Consider the following 16,340-nt stretch of genomic DNA (forward strand, 5'->3'; position numbering starts at 1 on the left):
GGGACTTCTTCTGGGGTAATTTTTTCCTTTTTATTATTAAAAAAGTTAAAAAGTTAGGAAATAGAATCTCTAGGACTTGAACACCCTAAGGTGTTCACCTTGATAAAGTGTAGGGTGATTGCCAGATTTTTGGCTGAAATGTCTAGGTTGATGGTAGTACCATTAATATAAGAAAAGAATAAGGTTTATAAAGAGAATAAATTCCATTTTAGACTTGTATTTGATGTACCTGTGGCAGATGGACTGCTGTCCTGTAGCCAGTCCTCCTATAACAGCTTTATTGAGGTATCATTTACATACCATTAAATTCACCCTTTTAAAGTATACAATTCATTGGTTTTTAGTATACTCACAGTTTAGTATACAGTTTAGTATACTCATCACCATTATTTAATTTTAGAACATTTTTATCGTAAAAAGAAACCCCTGTACCTATAAGCAGTCATTCCCCATTCACCCCTCCCTCAAGCGCTGGGAACCACTAATCTACTTCCTGTCTTTGTGTATTTGCCTGTTCTAATTAACTGAGTTTTTTATCTTTCTTTCTGTTGATACAGTACCTGAAGTAATTAATGTGTAGCACATAGATTTGCTCATGTTTGAATCAATAAATTCATTCATCCACAAAAATGATTTTTGGTGGCGTTTCAGATAACCATGACTAAGAACCACAGGTAGAGGGTATTTAGTTAGACTTCTTTAATATGACATAGAAGGGCCTCTGCTGCCCCCCATATACCTTTCCAGCTCACTGATTACCATAGTTTGGTTCATGGTTGATGTTCCAGCAACATGAACCCATTCATAGTTCTTCATAAATGCTGTAATTTTTCTCTTCCATGCCTATGCTTATTAGATCTTCTCTATTTTGAATCCTCCCAGTTGTCTAGTTCTTGTTCACCTCTTAAGGGTATGTCAGGGAATCAGAAAATTCAGACTTTCTCCTCTGGGGAGGCCCCTCTATAGAGTCCTCTGTTGTTCTTACCATATTACGTTATGTAAAAGTGTTTTATATATTTGATTTCTCTAGGCCAGGGATCTCTGAACTTTTTATTGCTTACCTTTAAAAACTGAACAGTGCATGCACAATTTTTTTTATAAATAATGTACATGTACTAGTGCAGTAATGTGTTAAATATTAAAACTTTGAAATTTATTTATTTTTAAAGATTTTATTTATTTGAGAGAGAGAGAGACAGCGACAGAGTTAGCGAGAGAGAGCACGAGGTGGGAGGAGAAGGAGAAGCAGGCTTCCCACTGAGCAGGGAGCCCGATAGGGGATTTGATCCCAGGACCCTGGGATCATGACCTGAGCCAAAGGCAGATGCTTAACCAACTGAGCCACCCAGGCACCCCTAAAATTTATTTTTAATTGTAGTATAGTTGACATGTTATATTAATTTCAGGTGTACAACATAGTGATTTAAACATTTATATGCATTATATAATGGTCACTCTGATAAGTGTAATTACCATCTGTCACCATACAGTTATTGCAATATAATTGACTCTGTTGCCTATGCTGTACTTTAGATCCCTGTGACTTATTTTATAACTGGAAGTTTGTACCTCTTAACCCCCTTTACCTATTTCGCCCATCTCCTCCATCCCCTCCTCTCTGGCAACCACCAGTTTGTTCTTTATAACTCTGTTTCTGTTTTGTTTGTTCATTCATTTTTCTTTTTTTTTTTTAGATTTCACACACAAGTGAAATCATATGGCATTTATCTTTGACTTATTTCATTTAGCATAATATCCTTTAGGTCCATCCGTGTTGTCACAAATGGCAAGATTTGATGCTTTTTTATGGCTGAGTAATATTCCTGTGTGAGTGAGTGTGTGTGTGTGCACATGTCCCATACCTTCTTTATACATTCATCTATCGATGGGCACTTAGGTAGGTTGCTTTCATATCTTGACTATTGTAAATAATTCTGCAGTAAACATGGGTGTGCATAGATCTTCTTGAATTAGTATTTTCATTTTCTTTGGGTAAATACCCAGAAGTGGAATTACTGGATCATCTGGTATTTCTATTTTTAAATTTTGGAGGAACGTCCGTACTATTTTCCACAGTGGCTGCACCAATTTACATGTCCAACAGGGCACAAGGGTGCCCTTTTCTCCACATCCTCACCAACACTTGTTTCTTGTCTTTTTGATACTAGTCATTCTGACAGGTGTGAGGTGATTTGTCAATGTTTTGATTTTCATTTCCTTGATGATTAGTAAAGTTGAACATCTTTTCATGTGTGTGTTGGCCATCTGTGTCTTCTTTGGGACAATGTCTGTTTAGATCCTCTGCCCATTTTTAATCAGATTTTTTTTTTTTTTTGTATGAGTTCTTTATGTATTTTAGATATTAACCCCTATTGGATATATCTTTTGCACATTTCTTCCATTTAGTAGGTTGCCTTTTCATTTTGTTGATGGTTGCTTTTGTTGCCTTTGCCTGAGAAGACAGGTCCAAAACTAAAATGCTAAGACCCATGTCCAAGAGTTTACTGCCTATGTTTTCTTTTAGGAGTTCTATGGTTTCAGGTCTTTAATCCATTTTAAGTTTATTTTTGTGTATGGTGCAGATAAGTGGTCCAGTTTCATTCTTTTGCACATAGCTGTCCATTTTTCTCAGCAACATTTATTGAAGAGACTGGCTTTTCCTCATTGTTTATTCTTGCCTTCTTTGTCAAGGATTAATTGACCATATAAACATAGGTTTATTTCTGGGCTCTTTATTCTCTTGATCCATGTATCTGTGGCTCTATGGTATCTGGGTGTTTTGAGCACTATAGCTTTATGGTATATCTTGAAATCTGGGATTCTGATACCTCCAGCTTTGTTTTTTCAGGTTTGCTTTGGCTATTCAGGGTATTTTTTGGTTCCATACAAATTTTAGGATTATTTGTTTAGTTCTGTGAAAAATTAGTATTTTTTTTTTTTTAAAGATTTTATTTATTTATTTGACAGAGAGAGAGACAGCGAGAGAGGGAACACAAGCAGGGGGAGAGGGAGAGGGAGAAGCAGGTTTCCCGCTGAGCAGGGAGCCCGATGCAGGGCTCAATCCCAGGACCCTGGGACGATGACCTGAGCTGAAGGCAGACGCCTAACGACTGAGCCACCCAGGCGCCCTGAAATATTTTCTTTCATAATTTTCTTCTAGTTGTGGCCTTTTCTACTTTAAGAAGTCCCTTCAGCACTTCTTGTAAAGTCAGTTTAGTGGTGATGAAGTCCTTTAACTTTTGTTTGTCTGGGAAACTATCTCTACTTCAATTCTGAATGATACCTTGCTGAGTAGAGTATTCTTGGTTATAGGGTTTTTACCTTTTGGCACTTTGAATATATCGTGCTGTGGGCTGCAGAGTTCCTGCTGAAAAATCAAACAGTAGACTTAGGTGGTTGTTCCCTTGTACATAACATTTACTTTTTTGTCTTGCTGCTTTAAGATTCGCTCTTTAATTTTTGATATTTTAATTATTATGTGCTTTGGTGTGGAGTTCTTTGGGTTTATCTCCTTTGGGGCTTTCTTTCCTTCCTTGACCTGGATATCTATTTCATTCCTCAAGTTAGGGAATTTTTCAGCTGTTATTTCTTCAGATAATTTTTTTCCCTCTCTTTCCCTTTTCCATCTGGGACCCTGAAAATGCAAATGTTGGTATGCTTGATGTTGCCCAGAGGTCACTTAACCTCTTCTTTTATTTTTATTTATTTAAATATTTATTTATTTATTTATTTATTTATTTATTTATTTGAGACAGAGAGAGAGGGAGAGGGGCCAAGGGAGAGGAAGAAAATCTCAAACAGACTCCCCACTAAGTGCGGAGCCCGATGCGAGGCTTGATCCCAGAACCCTGAGAGCATGACCTGAGCTGAAACCAGGAGTAGGACCCCTAACCGACTGAGCCACCCACGTGCCCCAATCTATTCTTTTAAGAATTCTTTTTGCTTTTCAGCTTGATTTCCACTATTCTGTCTTCTGGATTGCTGATTTATTCTTCTGCTTCCTCTAGTGTATTTTTCATTTCATTTTTTGTATTTTTCAACTCTGATTGGTTCTTTTTTTTTTATATTTTCTAACTGTTCAGATTCTGAGTTCATCTACTCTTCTCTCAAGTCTGGTGAGCTTCTTTATGACCATTATTTTGAATTCTTTATCCAGTAGATTGCCTATTTCTGTTCTATTTAGTCCTTTTTCTGAGATTTTGTGTTGTTCTTTCATTTGGATCATATTCCTCTATTTCCTTGTTTTTGTCTCTCTCTCTGTGTTTGTTTCCATATGTGAGGTATGTCAGCTATGGCTCCTGGTCTTGAAAGCAGTGGTCTTAAGTAGAAAGTGTTCTGTGGGACACAGTAGTGCCAGTTCCCCCTGCTCACCAGCACCATGCACTCCAGGAATATTCCCCGTGTGGGTTTTGTGCAGCCTCCTGTTGTGACTGGGCTGCAGCACTGCTGGCTGAGAGGCCTGGTTGGCCTCGCTGGCCTGCTGTGAGTGTCCTGGTAGGCAGGGTTAGCTCCTGCTATAGCTGGCTGCCAGGCCCAGCTGTGACTGTTGCAGGCATGCTGAGGGGTGGAAGCCTGGGTGGCTGGGCTCCAAACCCTTCCCAGGACAGGAGTTGCTTTGGAGAGGTACTCTTCTGGCTAGGGTTGCCCACTGGGTGTGGTGAGATGGTAGTTGCTTTGGGGGATGCTGGTTCTAACTGAGGCTGCCTGCCAGGTGTGGTGAGTGGGAACTGCTTAGTGGGAACTAACCAGAGCGGTTAGGTTGAATGTGGTAGGTCTGCAAAGGAACACAGGGCTGGGTGAGCACAGCTACCAAAGTAGATGGAGAGTTTCAAAACTGGTGCCTGCCAGCTTAGGACCAAGTAGGCTGAAGGAGTACAAGAAAAATGGTACCTGCCAGCACTTCCATTCCTGGAGAAAGTTCCTATGAATCCCTGCCCCTGTGCACACATCCTAAAATTAGTCAGTAAATGAAATCCTTTACGTGTGGCCCGGGCACTTTTTAAACTTCTGTCTCTGTGCTATATCTCCCAGTGATACAGACTCTTTGAAGAGTCTTGGTTTCCTATAGACTTCTCGCTCTCCCATAGTTAAGTCCTGCTGATTTCCAAAGCCAGATGTTATAGGGTCTTGTTTTCCTATGCAGATCCCCAGAGTGGGAGGGTATTTTATGTGGGGCTTTATCCATTTGCTCCTCAGGGAGGACTTCTGCACCTGTGATACTTCTACCGCTTGTGGGTTGCCATGATGGGGTTTTGGTTCCTGACTGTGTATCTGCCCCTAATATCCTTTTTGACATGGCTTTTTCTGTATATCTTTAGTTGTAGAATAGGTGTTCTGCTAGTCTTGAGGTCATTCCCAGAGTGAGTTGCACTGTATATAGTTATAGCCTTGAGTGTTGTGGGAAGAGAGAAGCTCAGGATCTTTCTTCTCCATCTTCCCCTCCTTTCTAGTAAAACTTTCAGTAAACAGGTATATATATGTAAGGCCTAAGGCTTTCATTCTGTACCTTACTTTACAACCAGTGATGACTGTGAGGTTTTTTTTTTTTTTAAGAGATTTTATTTATTTATTTATTTATTTATTTATTTAAGAGCAAGCAGGGGGAGGGGCAGAAGGAGAGGGAGAGCAAGAATCTCAAGCCGACTCTGTTGAGCATAGAGCCTGACTCGGGGCTCAGTCTCATGACCCTGAGATCATGACCTGAGCCGAAATCAAGAGTTGGATGCTTTACCGACTGAACCACCCAGGTGCCCCGACTATGAGTTTTTTTGATTAATTTGGTAAATATTAACCCTTCTCAGTGTCTTGCCTGTTCTTTTCCCCCATTGTTCAGGGTGTTAAGACCTCCTTCTCTTGTCTGTCATAGCACCCTTTGTATACTTTTATCATAGCATTTATTATGTAATTGTAATATTGTAATTATTGGTATATGCTTATCTCCTTTCAGTAGAGTATAAATCTCTTGAGCATGGGTACTCTCTCATTTCTAATGTTCCCAGTAGCTTGCCCAGTGCCTAGCGTATAGTAGGTAATTATAGAATGAATAAACTGAATTGAATGGAATGAATCAGTGATGATTTGAGAATAATTAAGACAGTGATTCTTTTGAAATATTTATTTGAAAGACCATAGGGCCATTTATTTTATAAATGCCTACAGGTTAAAACAGTGTATCTCTATTTGTGTTGATGGACTAGTTTCTTTTTAAATTTCCAACCCATTGTGTATTAATGCTTTTGTAAAATACAGTAAAATTTTAGCTAGAAAAATGATGTAAAAGGAGACATAAAATATAGGCACCAATTTTTTTATTATTAGATTCAACAGACAAAATTACTCTCAAGTTCTGTACTTAGCTTTTTGTGGATTGGCAACAAAGAGTCTGTGGACCTTTACTTGTCCATTGACCATATTTTGAGAATTGTACAAAGCACTGGTAAATGCTTTACAAATATTGTCCACTTTAATTTTCATTACCCTGTAGGGTGTAGGTACTGTTACCGCCATTGATAGGAAACTAGGCAAGTAAATTACCCAAGGACACATAGGTGTCACACAAAACAGTTAGGATTCAAACCCAGGTAGTCCAGTCTGACTTCAGAGTCCATGTTCTAGTCTCCTCTGAGTTTGCAAAGGTGAGATGAGGTAGCATTTTAGGCTGAGACTGTGTAGAATGAACACAGATGCAGGCACAGAAAGTTACAAGTATAAATATAATTAATTTGCCTAAAAAAGAGAATGTTAAGGGTCATATAAAAGCAGAGTTATGGAGGATACTGTTCTTTTATCCTGTTAGTGAGTCAGTATCTTGTTTACATGTTACCTTACTTAGTTCATATTAAAATTCCTGATTTGCAAAACAAAATAGTGATGATATTTCTTTGAAATACATCTTTTTGCTGTCACTGAGTTTCATATACTGAAATTTGTTTCTTCTATTCTTTGTACTTTGTTTCTTCTTACCTCTCTTGTTTGATAGCATAATTATCCAAATTATTATGATTACACTCATACACACACAAAAATAACATTTCTTTTTACAGGTATCAGTATTTCAAGAACAAAATGTAAGGATCATATGATGTTAATGGTAGTAGAGGATTATGTTGCTGTCCTGTTTTATGTCATTAAATTCTTGATATCATGAAATTGGCAACTTTTAGAATATGTTTCAACAGTAGTATTTTTTATACATTAAAAAACTTGGTTTCTTCCTGTAGAAATCTGGTCAAGAAGTACTGTCCCAAACGTTCCTCCAAAGATGAAGAACCAAGGTAAATTATATACCTGTTTATTATTGCATACTGAAATAAAAAAAACATATTTTTGTTATTTAGTAAAATAAATATGCTGTTAGCTCTTTTAATGATTTTTTTTTAAGTTTTAATTAAAAAAATCACAGGTGTTTGAACAAGGGACTATTCTAATAATGAATGTTTCAGTGGGCTCAGTTTTCTGAAATAGTTGCAAGTATGGGTTTCCAAGTAAAATGTGGACTGGGACTAAATTTACTTGAGTGATTTAGTCTTCAAAAGAAAAGGGTATTTTCCCCTTACTTTATTTTGTAGTTGTTAGCTTGTTAGATTCTTGCTTTTACTCTTAAAGGTATTAAAACAGTTTGGCTGGTTAGTTTAAAGGGATATCAAAAAGGAATGAGGTTTTCAGTAACCTTGGAGCTCTGAATAAAAGTTTAGGAATTGCTTATGAGCTTTTTGGTAATCTTAAGCAGGGATATGTGGATGGCTCTAAAATACAGAAACAAAGAGACTAGCCTTAGAACAACTTTGTATATAATTGTTAGTTTTAGGATTCTTAGGTTTAGTGTTAATGGAGTACTAGTTACTTGCTTTCTACTGAAAGAGTGTTGGAGCAGTGTATTTAGAGTAGATCTATACATGTTAATATAGCGATTCTCTTTGGTTCTCTGCTTCCCTCCACATGCATTTTTTTACCCTTATTGCCCCGTTTTACCCCTCTTTGGTGCCAACCATAATGGCACTTTACTTCCATTCAGGATGTGGGCAGGCATACAAGCAGCTGTGTCCAGAGCTGATAGCAAAATTGTTCTATAGATCAGCCATCGAAATGCATTTGAGTGGTATGATTGGCAGGTTCTGTCCTTGAGAGCAAGCACATCATCTCTGCAACAGGTTCAGCTGCCAGTCCTAGGAATCCAAGCTCATTCCCCAGCTCAGGCCAGTCAGTTGGCTACTTAAGAGATTCCAGTATGCCAAAAGAGCCTGCAGGTAGTATTCTTACTATTTTTTGACCCCATATATCCCTTTATTTATAAATTAAGACTACTTGAAGATATCCAAACATACACAACTTGAGTTAAATGCGGTATTCTTTTCATACAAAGTTAATTTGGAGCTACTAGTGGAGAGGTAGGTTGAGTATGTTAAAATTTGTCAAGTGTCAGGCTTAATCCATACCTCACAGAGAATATTTGTAAAGAAAAAATACATAAATTTCACCATTTTTTAATGTGTTTTTGTCAGGTTTACCTCGTGTATAGCCTTTTTTAACATCCTTAACGAGTTAAATGACTATGCAGGACAGCGAGAAGTAGTAGCAGAAGAAATGGCGCACAGAGTTTATGGTGAATTAATGAGATATGCTCATGATCTGAAAACTGAAAGAAAAATGGTAATTATTGTTCTCATCCAGCTATATAGTATATGAAATATTTTCACATAATTACTTTGCTTTTTAAAGTAATGTTCAGTATAAACTGATATACTATTTTAATTTCTTTTAGCTAAAATTATCTTAAGCTACTCTTGCTAATTTGTGATCCTTTTGGATTTAAGACCAAGATTTTGGTAACCTACAGCCCATGGGCCAAATCTAGCTTACTGCCTGTTTTTCTTAATTCCCATGAACTAAGAATGGTTTGTATATTTTGGATAGTTGAAAATCAGACTATTTCATGGCATGTGAAAATTGTTTGAAATTCACATTTCAGTGACTGTAATTGAAGTTTTATTGAAACAGACCCACACTTATTATGTATTTCCTGTGGCTGCTTTTGTATTATATCAGCAAAGTTGAATATTTGTAACCGAGACCACATGGCTTGCAAAACTTAAGATATTTATATCTGACCCTTTATAGAAGACATTTGTCAACCCCTATTCAAGACAAATCATGTATTTTTCTAGAGATTATATCTGTCTTAAAGGATATACTTAAAGTATTCAGATAATACTTATTAAATGCATTTTAGAGAGTTTTACTTTACTAATAGTCTCTTTCTAAGTCTTGATAAAGTTATATAATTAGTACGTTGAAAAAATAAAGTGAAAAATAAAGGTTTTTGGGGTTTTTAGACTTTTAGTATTTAAATCTAATTTTTTGTTTGTTTTATTTGTTTTTTGGTTATGATCTTCAGCATCTTCAAGAGGGACGGAAAGCTCAACAGTACCTTGATATGTGCTGGAAACAGATGGATAACGTGAGTTATAGTGTTTTCATGCTTATAAAGTTTTATAGACTAGTTTAGTCCCAAATTCTCCTATGCTTCACATCTTTTGAGTTTAATATTTCTCGATGTATTTATTCATATTTGACATTGGTGTAAAGAATATGAGATCATTTTGTCATTTTTCTTTTTTTTTTTTTTTCCTATATGGCTTTATACTTGTACCAACTCCGTAATCTTCAGATAACTCTAAAAGTTTAGGAGTATACTTTTTGATTTTTGCAATAGTTACTATAAAATATTGATAGAGGGTAGGGGTAATGAGAGTATTAATAGTGCCTGGGTGGCTCAGTTGGTTAGGCATCTGCCTTCGGCTCGGGTCATGATCCCAGGGTCCTGGGATCGAGCCCCACATCGGGCTCCCTGCTCGGCAGGAAGCCTGCTTCTCCCTCTCCCACTCCCCCTGCTTGTGTTCCCTCTCTCGCTGTCTCTCTCTCTGTCAAATAAATAAATAAAATCTTTAAAAAAAAATAGTGATGCATCTCAGAAGACCATTTGACAGAGATTGAGGGGACCTAGATTCTAGTTCTGCCTTTTGTGATTTCTCTTGATTTCATCTTTAGCATATGAAAAATGAAGACAGTGGACAAGATTATATGAAATGTTTCTTCCAGTTCAATGATTCTGTAATAATGTAAATATTCCTAGTACTGGGCTCCTGGTCATAGACCATTCAAATTGTAGGAAAGAAAATACTTGATAGTATTTATAGGTAAAATTATAAAAGTATAATAATTATTTACTATAAAAACTTTCCAAGGGTAGGGGCGCCTGGGTGACTCAGGTGGTTGAGTGGCTGACTCTTAATTTCAGCTCAAGTTGTGATCCTCAGGGTCCTGGGATCGAGCTGAGCGGGGACCCTGCTTGAGAATTTCTCTCCCTCTCTCTATGCTCCTCCCCCGTTCTCTCTCTCTCTCTCAAATAAAAAATCTTTAAAAAAACCCCAGACTTCAAGGGTGCTTGCTAATGTGCTTTCTCTTAAATATTCTGGCATACAGTCATTTGAAAAACAAGATGTCTACATGGAATATTGTCTGCTTTCCTTAAAATTCTCTACCAGATGTTCTGTAGTATAAGATTAAGATTCCTTCTGGGGGCACTTGGGTGGCTCAGTTGGTTGAGTGTCCCACTCTTGGTTTCAGCTCAGGTGCGTTGGGCTCCCCACTGAGTGCAGAATTTGCTTCAGATTCTTTCTCCCTCTCCCTCCCCCTCTGCCCTTCCCTACTTCACAGGCTCTCTCTAATACATGAATAAAATCTTAAAAAAATATATTCTTTCTGAACTCTCAGGTTAGTAAGCAGCTTATTCTTTACTCTTTTACTTGCATATTTTTATTATGGACACTGTATTCCTTGAAAATTATTCAAAAGGATGTTTTTCCATGTTAAATTAGTTTGTGTTAATTTAGTTTAGGAAAAGGACTTTTAAGTTTGAGATTAGAAAAACCTCATGTATATATATAGTGTTTTTGGCCTTTTCTTCTTTTTTTTTAAAATCACGTATTCTAAGAGTAAAGTCCTGCTATATAAATGTCATTGATAGAAGATTCTAGGCACTAGTGCTGATTGAGAATTCTTAGTTATATTAATAGTCCCTTTCATTTTCGTTTTCATTTTCATTCTAATTGGTTTTAACAGGACTTTTAGGAGTGTTTACATTTATTAAATTTTAAATTACCTTAACTAGCATTCTTAGTATCTGTCACCTAATGAGTGTGTATATATGTGTGTTTTCATTTACTTATAATAACAGACTCCTACACTTGTGAGTCATTGGTCCCTTTAAAAACTTGGTTTGGCACAAATTATTCCTGTTAATATGTGCTGACTTGCCTTTAGAACAGTTGGCAGTTACTAAGCAAAAGTTAGAGGGGTCATAAGAAAGAAGCATTGAAAAAAAATGTGGGAGTGATTTCTTTAAGTCTAACAATACCTTTAAAGATGAGTTCAGCTCAACTCATATTTATTGAAGGCATCCTTGACATGTACTGAGTCCTGGTACAAAAGTGAACAGTGGGGGAAAAAAAGTGAATAGTGACATAGTCCTTGTTTTTGTGGAGCCTACAGTCTAGTGAGAGAGATAGACAAATACAATTTTTGTGGAATATGTAGAAATATGTGCAGGATCCCATTTCTTAGTTCTGTATCTTCCTGTTTAATCAAGAAAATGAAATTGCAAAATTCCTAACATTTTTTAAATAATTGAGAGGAGATTTAAAGAAGTGGGAGAGACAGGCTGAATTAGTGACCGAGTATTGAAAATTGAGGAAAATAGTTTAAAAAGACAGTTATTAACCCCAGGATAATGAAAATTTTGAAGGAATGGTGAGAGATTACCAAGACTAAAGTATCAAAGATGCTAGGTCTGTCAGGCAGCTCAGGTAACAGAGTGTGCAGATTTATAAGAACAGAGCTCAGAAATGGAGCAATTTCAGAGTTGGTCAGTAGCTCAGTGATGTCACTCAAGCTGCTTCTGCTTTCTCTGTCCACTTTTTATGTCTTGACCATGTTGGCTTTTTTCCTCAGGCTTGTCCCAACCCTTATGGTCAACAGTCAACTTAAGCTGCCAAGCACCACATCCTCATTCAGCTGCATGCGGAAGCAGGAAAAAGAGGGCATCTCTCTTCTAACTGTTCCTTTTTATCAGGGAGGGAAAACTCTCAGAAAATCCCCAGCAGACTTCCTAATGGGTGCCTTTGACAGGATTAGATTACTTGACCATGCTCCCGCTATGGGGAGGCTGGTAAAGCAAGTATCAGCTATTTCCAGCCTTTACACTGGGAGGTGGGCTCTTCTAAGAAGGGGTGGGGGAGGTATGTCTGGTTCTAGCTATATGACAGTTTGAGCTAACTCAGAAACCTCTTGGCTACAAATACTTAGATATAATAGCTAAACTGTTTTTTATTGTATTTTTTAAGTTCTTAGAGCTGAGAGAAGGGGAGATCTGTAACTGCTAGAAACTAAGGGTAAACTGGAAGCCAGAGCAATAGGTATATGAGCTGATACAGTGGCATTTGAAGAATGAAGGCAGAGGTGTTGGAGTGTGGTGGTTTATTGGACCTTGCTAAGGGCTTAAGTTTTAATATACAGGGACAGAGATGATGTTTTAGCTCTGTATGTTGTAGAGAGTTGGCACTGATACCCCTGTGTAAAGTTTTGAATCTTCAAAGGACTAACCCTCTAGTAAAAGATGGACTATAAGAACTCTGCCCACTGGTCAAGGAAGACAGCAAAGAAGCTTGTCTCTATCTGAAGGTCAAAGGAGGAGAGGTATCTTGTGAAAAATTTAAACCTTGACCTGGTAGTTAAGAGGTTTGGAATCCAAATTTGTCCCATTTATCATTTTGTAATCCCCAAGATAAGAAATTGACATCTAACTTGTTCTAATAAGGGGGTTAGGTACATAGAAAATGTTGACATCCTCTGCTTTCTTCTGAGCGATTCTCAGAATACAGGTAGCAAGGGATATGTTTTTCCAGGTAAGAAATTGAGGAGTCTCCTCTGGGAAATCTAACTAGCTTGAGAGAAAAGACTTACAGATAACAATAGTAGGGTTTCTCCAAGGAAACTACCTGGCCATATTACCCTAGAGGAAGAGACAATAATCCTCAAGCCCCACCTGTGGAACTTTCAGTTGGCTTTTAAAATAAGAACAGATAGGCAAGGATCCTCAGACATTTAGAGAAAACAACTAATGTAAATACTAAAGACCAAAACTAATATGGGGGTGGGGGGTGGGTAGCAGCTTTGAAGAAACAGTGACTGTGAAAGGAAATAGAAAATAGCAAAAACAAGCAAAACATTTGCAACGCTATTAATATTGAAAGGGAATAGAGAAGATACTACATCTGTGAAATAGGAATAAGATGCTGTCAAAGGAACACACAAAGAACTTTAGGATAGCAGAAATTAAAAACTCACTTAGAAAAAATAAAATTGAAGAAATCTCAATTTTAAAAGTAGAGCAGAATGATAGAAATTGAAAATACAAGAAAAGTAGAGGGTTCATCCTATAGGTTCATTTTCAAAATAATAAGCATTCTAAAAAAGAGAAAACATTGAAAATGGACAGACAAAAATAATTCAAGAAAATTTTCCCAGAACAGAAAGACATGAGTTTCTAGATGGAAAGGATTTTCTAGGTGCTCAGCACAGTGGACTCACAGCAAGACATATCTTCATGAAATTTCAGAAAAGTTAGGGGAGAGAGAAGATCCTTACCAGTCTCCAGAGAGGAAAACAAAACAAACATGTTTTATGCAAAGGATCAGGAATCAGAATGGGATCAGGAAGCCAGAAGATAGTGGATTAGTTAGTACTTTTACATTTCTGAAGGAAGACAGTTTCTGACAGCATCATACCCAGCCAAATTTTATCAATTAAAAGTGATGGTAGAGGTATTTTCAGCCATGGAGATGTGAAAAGTTATCTCCCGCAAATCTTTGAGGAAGCTATTGCTAAATGTGTTCTAGCAAAATAAGGAAATGAACCAAGAAAGGGGAAGGTGTGGAACTGGGAAATATGAATTTCAAATCAAAGGGGAGGTGAAAGGAATCTCTGCAATGATGGTGAAGGGAATTTTTAAGGAAGCAGCTATGCAATAGGTCTAGTTTGTATAAGCAGTCCAAATTTCAATAGGTCAAAGCCTTTGGAAGAGATTTCATTAAGAAAATAAAATGGATAGAATTCTGAATATGTTTGAATTAACTGAGGAGAGATTTTTAAAGAACTGTGCACACTAGGGTGGAATTAGAAAAAAAATACGTTGAAAACTAAGCAAAGGTAAGAAAAGAAATTAAGTCCAGGAATTAAAAAAAAGAAGTATGCCTGGGAGGAAATATGGTACATATCACATGGCTCTGTTGTGAATAGCTTTTACAAAGTCATAGTAATTTGATTTAAGTAAAAATTTTAAAGGCCTGGTTCTGGGCTAACGGTATTCCTGAGATTCCTGGAAGAAATAATATGAAGCCACTTTGGAGGCACATTTCCACATTCCACCACAAAAAAATGAAACAAGCAAACACCAAAACCAACCAGCCAAACAAACCTACAAAATCAAACACAAAACACCAAACAAACCAAAAAAGTCCTGCTGAAGGTGAGCTTATAATAAAAAATTACCAAAAAATGTGATTTTTTTTCTTATTGGCAAACGATGAGGTATATTATAAATATTAACTCAGTCATGCCAATGTTTTTTTTTCCTTGACAGTCTATAATGTCTGATACTTAAGTCACATGGATTGATTATAATACTAACATTTCTTTTCTAATTTAGAAAAATTTTTAGTGTGTAATTCTATATAATATACAGTGGCAGCATTTTAAATTTATTTTTTAATGAGATAAATTAATTTTATTTCTTAGTGTGATATTTTAATTTTTTAAACAGAGTAAAAAGAAATTTGAAAGAGAATGTAAAGAGGCAGAAAAGGCACAACAGAGTTATGAAAGATTGGATAATGATACTAATGCAACCAAGGCAGACGTTGAAAAGGTAAGAAATAATCCAAACTGACTTTGATATCGAAATATCATTACTTGCATATGGAGGGTAGTTACAATATTTGTATTGGTAGTTTCCCCAAGAGAAAAACTATGTCTAAATCTAAAATATACAAATATTTGTGTACTTCAAATCACAAGTTAGTCTGAGAAAGTAGTTAATACGTGTCACTTTATTGTAATGTCTTAACTGCATTCAGAATGCATAGGAAAGACATGATTGCTATTGAGAATAAGTTTCTATCCTATTCCAAAACAGAATAGAAAGTCTGAGGTAAGTTGATGGTGTGTGCAAATGGGAGTTGGGTAGTGTGCTTCCCAACTTGACACAAGGCAAAACAAGATCAGAGTGTCAGAGGTATGTGATGTTAGTTGTTTATGTATTTGTTTCATTCATTCATTCATTTTGGGAAGCTGAACTCTCTTGTCACTAACTGATCTGGGTCAGGTATTCTGTAACATAACTATTTGTAGGATCAGTCCTGTAACTGCTGCTGCTTAGCTTTTCCTTCTCCCGTGCTGTATGCTCTTTATCTTAGAACATTTGACATAGTGATAGAGTTGAAATGTTGGTATTTTGAAATACAGGTGAACCTTACTCCACATTTTTGTATATACAAAGGCCCACCATTTGTATATTTTCAGTTTAGGATTTTATAATTCTCTATGGGATTAGAGCAAGAAAAAAGTAAAAAGGGAGGGAGGAGTAATTTATTTTCTGCATTCCATTTTCTTTACCACTTAAAAGCTATAAAATTATATAAAATCCAGATTTTGCAAATACCTTAAAGGCCTTCTAGTATAACTTGTGAGGCTTTTATTTTTTTCTACCTGATTTTTAATGACTTTAAACCTCTAATGATAGTAAGTTCCATCTTGTTAGAAATACACAGTCTTAAGGCAGTTTGTTCTTTTTTCTTTTTTCCCCCCAACTCTAGCATTTCCTTATTATATTGATCTCACTCATCCCTCTGTTTAGTTTTAATTTCTTTGAGGTACCAGAAAAGTATCAAATCTGTTATTTTCCTCATTATAGCTTTTCAGATATTTGTAGCAGATTCTCTACCCTTAGATAAACCATTGTGTTTCTTTATTCTATGTAGGAAATAGCTTCAAGTTACCTTTCATTGTAACTATTTTCCTTTGGATATCTATTAATTTGTCAATGTCCCACATAAATTATATTACTTCCGATTGGATGTAATAATCTAGGTATGGTCTTATCGGTCCTGAGTTTGATTACCTCCCTTGTTTTGAACACCAAATTTATGTTAATTATGGCCTAAATGTGTATCGACTTTTTGGGCAATTACATTGTTTGGATGGACTCCCATTGAGTTTATGGTTAA

The 16,340-nt window shown here is 36.4% G+C and overlaps 1 protein-coding gene across 3 annotated transcripts in view; it reads left to right on the forward strand.

Moving 5' to 3' along the window:
* Positions 1-16,340, forward strand: part of FNBP1L (formin binding protein 1 like) — a 96,124-nt gene that overhangs the window by 54,426 nt on the left and 25,358 nt on the right. For all 3 annotated transcript variants that reach the window (XM_031021433.2, XM_081818821.1, XM_006728860.3), the window contains exons 3-6: positions 7,221-7,274; positions 8,502-8,649; positions 9,395-9,457; positions 14,879-14,983. In XM_031021433.2, coding sequence (XP_030877293.1) covers positions 7,221-7,274; positions 8,502-8,649; positions 9,395-9,457; positions 14,879-14,983 — 370 coding nt within the window. The remainder of the gene's footprint in view (positions 1-7,220; positions 7,275-8,501; positions 8,650-9,394; positions 9,458-14,878; positions 14,984-16,340) is intronic.

Source organism: Leptonychotes weddellii, chromosome 4, assembly GCF_054177405.1.
Source record: "Leptonychotes weddellii isolate Sample4059 chromosome 4, ASM5417740v2, whole genome shotgun sequence".
Taxonomy (NCBI): Eukaryota; Metazoa; Chordata; class Mammalia; order Carnivora; family Phocidae; genus Leptonychotes; species Leptonychotes weddellii.